Source organism: Oncorhynchus nerka, linkage group LG18 (genome assembly GCF_034236695.1).
Source record: "Oncorhynchus nerka isolate Pitt River linkage group LG18, Oner_Uvic_2.0, whole genome shotgun sequence".
Classification (NCBI taxonomy): Eukaryota; Metazoa; Chordata; class Actinopteri; order Salmoniformes; family Salmonidae; genus Oncorhynchus; species Oncorhynchus nerka.
The window spans coordinates 5,966,365-5,973,864 of NC_088413.1; the positions used below are offsets into that span (position 1 = coordinate 5,966,365).

A 7,500-nucleotide genomic window follows, 5' to 3' on the forward strand; every position below is an offset into this window, starting at 1 on the left:
ATGTATTGTTACTGGTCTATACACTCCATCATGATGTATTGTTACTGGTCTATAGACTCCATCATGATGTATTGTTACTGGTCACACTCCATCATGATGTATTGTTACTGGTCTATACACTCCATCATGATGTATTGTTACTGGTCTATACACTCCATCATGATGTATTGTTACTGGTCTATACACTCCATCATGATGTATTGTTACTGGTCTATACACTCCATCATGATGTATTGTTACTGGTCTATACACTCCATCATGATGTATTGTTACTGGTCTATACACTCCATCATGATGTATTGTTACTGGTCTATCCATCATGATGTATTGTTACTCCATCATGATGTATTGTTACTGGTCTATACACTCCATCATGATGTATTGTTACTGGTCTATACACTCCATCATGATGTATTGTTACTGGTCTATACACTCCATCATGATGTATTGTTACTGGTCTATACACTCCATCATGATGTATTGTTACTGGTCTATACACTCCATCATGATGTATTGTTACTGGTCTATACACTCCATCATGATGTATTGTTACTGGTCTATACACTCCATCATGATGTATTGTTACTGGTCTATACACTCCATCATGATGTATTGTTACTGGTCTATACACTCCATGATGTATTGTTACATGATCATGATGTATTGTTACTGGTCTATACACTCCATCATGATGTATTGTTACTGGTCTATAGACTCCATCATGATGTATTGTTACTGGTCTATACACTCCATCATGATGTATTGTATTCTATACACTTCACTGGTCTATACACTCCATCATGATGTATTGTTACTGGTCTATACACTCCATCATGATGTATTGTTACTGGTCTATACACTCCATCATGATGTATTGTTACTGGTCTATAGACTCCATCATGATGTATTGATTATTGGTCTATACACTCCATCATGATGTATTGTTACTGGTCTATACACTCCATCATGATGTATTGTTACTGGTCTATACACTCCATCATGATGTATTGTTACTGGTCTATAGACTCCATCATGATGTATTGTTACTGGTCTATACACTCCATCATGATGTATTGTTACTGGTCTATCCATCATGATGTATTGTTACTCCATCATGATGTATTGTTACTGGTCTATACACTCCATCATGATGTATTGTTACTGGTCTATACACTCCATCATGATGTATTGTTACTGGTCTATACACTCCATCATGATGTATTGTTACCATCATGATGTATTGTTACTGGTCTATACACTCCATCATGATGTATTGTTACTGGTCTATACACTCCATCATGATGTATTGATGTATTGTTACTGGTCTATAGACTCCATCATGATGTATTGTTACTGGTCTATACACTCCATCATGATGTATTGTTACTGGTCTATAGACTCCATCATGATGTATTGTTACTGGTCTATACACTCCATCATGATGTATTGTTACTGGTCTATAGACTCCATCATGATGTATTGTTACTGGTCTATAGACTCCATCATGATGTATTGTTACTGGTCTATACACTCCATCATGATGTATTGTTACTGGTCTATAGACTCCATCATGATGTATTGTTACTGGTCTATACACTCCATCATGATGTATTGTTACTGGTCTTTACACTCCATCATGATGTATTGTTACTGGTCTATACACTCCATCATGATGTATTGTTACTGGTCTATACACTCCATCATGATGTATTGTTACTGGTCTATACACTCCATCATGATGTATTGTTACTGGTCTATAGACTCCATCATGATGTATTGTTACTGGTCTATACACTCCATCATGATGTATTGTTACTGGTCTATACACTCCATCATGATGTATTGTTACTGGTCTATACACTCCATCATGATGTATTGTTACTGGTCTATACACTCCATCATGATGTATTGTTACTGGTCTATACACTCCATCATGATGTATTGTTACTGGTCTATACACTCCATCATGATGTATTGTTACTATACACTCCATCATGATGTATTGTTACTGGTCTATACACTCCATCATGATGTATTGTTACTGGTCTATACACTCCATCATGATGTATTGTTACTGGTCTAGATGTATTGTTACTGGTCTATACACTCCATCATGATGTATTGTTACTGGTCTATACACTCCATCATGATGTATTGTTACTGGTCTATACACTCCATCATGATGTATTGTTACTGGTCTATACACTCCATCATGATGTATTGTTACTGGTCTATACACTCCATCATGATGTATTGTTACTGGTCTATACACTCCATCATGATGTATTGTTACTGGTCTATACACTCCATCATGATGTATTGTTACTGGTCTATACACTCCATCATGATGTATTGTTACTGGTCTATACACTCTATCATGATGTATTGTTACTGGTCTATACACTCCATCATGATGTATTGTTACTGGTCTATACACTCCATCATGATGTATTGTTACTGGTCTATACACTCCATCATGATGTATAGAGATGAACACAGGCAAAAGACCAGGGAGGTTTTCCTATTGGTAGATGGGTAAACCAGATGGATGGAATAGAGATGAACACAGGCAAAACTCCTAGAAGAAAACCTGCTTCAGTCTGCTTTCCTGGGAGACACATTCACCTTTCAACCGGACAAATAACCTAAAACTCAAACCAAATATACTGGAGTTGGTTACCAAGACAACATTGAATGTTCCTGAGTGGCCAAGTTACAGTTTTGACTTAATTTAAATAATAATAATGTGAAAATATTGTACAGGGACTCTGAGACACCTAGAGACACCCAGGGACTCTGAGACACCTAGAGACACCCAGGGACTCTGAGACACCCAGAGACACCCAGGGACTCTGAGACACCCAGAGACACCCAGGGACTCTGAGACACCCAGAGACACCCAGGGACTCTGAGACACCCAGAGACACCCAGGGACTCTGAGACACCCAGGGACTCTGAGACACCCAGGGACTCTGAGACACCCAGGGACTCTGAGACACCCAGAGACACCCAGGGACTCTGAGACACCCAGGGACTCTGAGACACCCAGGGACTCTGAGACACCCAGAGATCTGAGACACCCAGGGACTCTGAGACACCCAGGGACTCTGAGACACCTAGAGACTCTGAGACACCCAGGGACTCTGAGACACCCTGAGACACCCAGGGACTCTGAGACACCCAGAGACTCTGAGACACCCAGGGACTCTGAGACACCCAGGGACTCTGAGACACCCAGAGACTCTGAGACACCCAGGGACTCTGAGACACCCAGGGACTCTGAGACACCCAGGGACTCTGAGACACCCTGAGACACCCAGGGACTCTGAGACACCCAGGGACTCTGAGACACCCAGGGACTCTGAGACACCCAGGGACTCTGAGACACCCAGGGACTCTGAGACACCCAGGGACTCTGAGACACCCAGAGACTCTGAGACACCCTGAGACACCCAGGGACTCTGAGACACCCAGGGACTCTGAGACACCCAGGGACTCTGAGACACCCAGAGACTCTGAGACACCCAGGGACTCTGAGACACCCAGGGACTCTGAGACACCCAGAGACTCTGAGACACCCTGAGACACCCAGGGACTCTGAGACACCCAGAGACTCTGAGACACCCTGAGACACGACTCTGAGACACCCAGGGACTCTGAGACACCCAGAGACTCTGAGACACCCAGAGACTCTGAGACACCCAGAGACTCTGAGACACCCAGAGACTCTGAGACACCCAGAGACTCTGAGACACCCAGAGACTCTGAGACACCCAGGGACTCTGAGACACCCAGGGACTCTGAGACACCCAGAGACTCTGAGACACCCAGAGACTCTGAGACACCCAGAGACTCTGAGACACCCAGAGACTCTGAGACACCCAGAGACTCTGAGACACCCAGAGACTCTGAGACACCCAGAGACTCTGAGACACCCAGGGACTCTGAGACACCCAGGGACTCTGAGACACCCAGAGACTCTGAGACACCCAGAGACTCTGAGACACCCAGAGACTCTGAGACACCCAGGGACTCTGAGACACCCAGGGACTCTGAGACACCCAGGGACTCTGAGACACCCAGAGACTCTGAGACACCCAGAGACACCCAGAGACTCTGAGACACCCAGAGACTCTGAGACACCCAGGGACTCTGAGACACCCAGGGACTCTGAGACACCCAGAGACACCCAGAGACTCTGAGACACCCAGAGACTCTGAGACACCTAGGGACTCTGAGACACCCAGGGACTCTGAGACACCCAGAGACTCTAAGACACCCAGAGACTCTGAGACACCCAGAGACACCCAGAGACTCTGAGACACCCAGAGACTCTGAGACACCCAGAGACTCTAAGACACCCATGTAATTCTAACATGTATTGACTCAGGGTGGCTGAATACTTATCGAATCAAGATATATTTATGTTTCATAAAACAGAAAATCTGATTTCTTCTCCCACTTTGACATCTATTTTGTGTAGTTCATAAAAAATAAAAATAAAGGACAATGAAATCAATTTTGTGCTTTGTGGGTTGAGGTCAGGGCTCTGTGTAGGTCAGTCAAGTTCTTCCACACCGATCTCGACAAACCATTTATGTATGGACCTCGCTGTCATACTGAAACAGGTAAGGGCCTTCCCTAAACTGTTAACACACAGGTGGAAGCACAGAATCATCTAGAATGTCATTGTTATGCTGTAGAGTTAAGATTTCCCTTCACTGGAACTAAAGGGCCCAAACCACGAAAAAGAGACCGAGACCACTGTTCCTCCTCCACCAAACTTTACAGTTGGCACTATGCATTCGAGCAGGTAGCGTTCTCCTAGCATCCGTTAAACCCAGATTCGTCCGTTGGACTGCCAGATGGTGAAGTGTGATTCATCGCTCCAGAGAACGCGTTTCCACTGCTCCTGAGTCCAACAGCGAACAAGCTTTACACCCCTCCAGCCGACGCTTGGCATTGCACATGGTGATCTTAGGCTTGTGTGCGGCTGCTCTGCCATGGAAACCCGTTTCATGAAGCTCCCGACGGACAGTTATTATGCTGACGTTGCATCCAGAGGCAGTTTGGAACTCGGTAGTGAGTGTTGCAACCGAGGACAGATGATATTTACTATCTACGTGCTTCAGCACCTCGGCGATCCCGTTCTGTGAGCTCGTGTGGTCTACCACTTCGCGGCTGAGCCGTTGTTGCTCCTAGACGTTTCCACTTCACAATTACAGCACTTACAGTTGACCGGGGGCAGCTCTAGTAGGGCCGAAATTTGACGAACTGAAAGGTGGCATCCAATGACAGTCGCCACGTTGAAAGTCACTGAGCTCTTCAGTAAGGCCATTCTACTGACAATGTTTGTCTATGGAGATTGCATGGGCTGTGTGCTCGATTTTATACACCTGTCAGCAACGGGTGTGGCTGAAATAGCCCAATCCACTCATTTGAAGGGGTGTCCACATACTTTTGTATATGAAGCGTACCTCAGACATTGTCTTCACGATTCTACTAACAGTTTCTAAAATTCCCAAAACATCCAAACATTCCCATTTTCCCAGACCACTCGCTCACTAACCGCAAACACAGAATCACATTCCCAAATTCCAGAAACCTCCACAACTCTTCTCTTAAAACCACTCACTGTAGTTGATGTCTGCCAGATCCCGTTTCTTGGGGCCTTTCCCGAAGCTCCGGTTCCGTGACCACGAAAAGAACATGCCTTTCTTCTTATCTCCTCCGCACTCATCCCTCTCTCTCTCTTCGTTCAGAGACCGGCCCGACTTAGTCTTCTTGTCCTCCTGAAAAGAGAAACAGAGCGGATGGATGGATGGATGGATGGATGGATGGATGGATGGATAGATAGATAGATGGGTAGATAGATAGATAGATAGATAGGTAGATAGATAGATAGATAGATAGATAGATAGATAGATAGATAGATAGAAAATGTGATAGATAGATAACTGGTAGATAGATTGTTAAAGATAGATAGTTTGAAATCAGAAGTTTACGGGTATGATTTCCCATGATCCATTTCATCATAGAACTTAGATTCTCCTAAAGTGTTTCATCATAGAACCATGATTCTCCTAAAGGGTTTCATCAGAGAACCATGATTCTCCTAAAGGGTTTTTTTCATCATGATTTCCATGATTCTCCAAAGGGTTTCATCATAGAACCGTGATTCTCCTTTTATAAAGGGTTTCATCATAGAACCATGATTCTCCTAAAGGGTTTCACCATAGAACCATGATTCTCCTAAAGGGTTTCATCATAGAACCATGATTCTCCTAAAGGGTTTCATCATAGAACCGTGATTCTCCTTTTATAAAGTGTTTCATCATAGAACCATTTTCCCTCCTAAAGGGTTTCACCATAGAACCATGATTCTCCTAAAGGGTTTCATCATAGAACCATGATTCTCCTAAAGGGTTTCATCATAGAACCGTGATTCTCCTTTTATAAAGTGTTTCATCATAGAACCATGATTCTCCTAAAGGGTTTCACCATAGAACCATGATTCTCCTAAAGGGTTTCATCATAGAACCATGATTCTCCTAAAGGGTTTCATCATAGAACCATGATTCTCCTAAAGGGTTTCATCATAGAACCGTGATTCTCCTTTTATAAAGTGTTTCATCATAGAACCATGATTCTCCTAAAGGGTTTCACCATAGAACCATGATTCTCCTAAAGGGTTTCATCATAGAACCATGATTCTCCTAAAGGGTTTCATCATAGAACCATGATTCTCCTAAAGGGTTTCATCATAGAACCATGATTCTCCTAAAGGGTTTCATCATAGAACCATGATTCTCCTAAAGGGTTTCATCATAGAACCATGATTCTCCTAAAGGGTTTCATCATAGAACCGTGATTCTCCTTTTATAAAGGGTTTCATCATAGAACCATGATTCTCCTAAAGGGTTTCATCATAGAACCGTGATTCTCCTAAAGGGTTTCATCATAGAACCGTGATTCTCCTTTTATAAAGGGCTTCATCATAGAACCATGATTCTCCTAAAGGGTTTCATCATAGAACCATGATTCTCCTTTTATAAAGGGTTTCATCATAGAACCATGATTCTCCTTTTATAAAGGGTTTCATCATAGAACCGTGATTCTCCTTTTATAAAGGGTTTCATCATAGAACCATGATTCTCCTAAAGGGTTTCATCATAGAACCGTGATTCTCCTTTTATAAAGGGTTTCATCATAGAACCATGATTCTCCTAAAGGGTTTCATCATAGAACCGTGATTCTCCTTTTATAAAGGGTTTCATCATAGAACCATGATTCTCCTAAAGGGTTTCATCATAGAACCATGATTCTCCTAAAGGGTTTCATCATAGAACCGTGATTCTCCTTTTATAAAGGGTTTCATCATAGAACCATGATTCTCCTAAAGGGTTTCATCATAGAACCATGATTCTCCTAAAGGGTTTCATCATAGAACCGTGATTCTCCTAAAGGGTTTCATCATAGAACCGTGATTCTCCTAAAGGG

The 7,500-nt window shown here is 43.0% G+C and overlaps 1 protein-coding gene across 1 annotated transcript in view; it reads right to left on the bottom strand.

Moving 5' to 3' along the window:
* The window catches only part of LOC135561723 (regulator of G-protein signaling 12-like), a 25,049-nt gene that overhangs the window by 13,030 nt on the left and 4,519 nt on the right, over window positions 1-7,500 (bottom strand). The window contains exon 3 of the mRNA XM_065003461.1: window positions 5,636-5,792. Within this exon, the coding sequence (XP_064859533.1) occupies window positions 5,636-5,792 (157 nt within the window). The remainder of the gene's footprint in view (window positions 1-5,635; window positions 5,793-7,500) is intronic.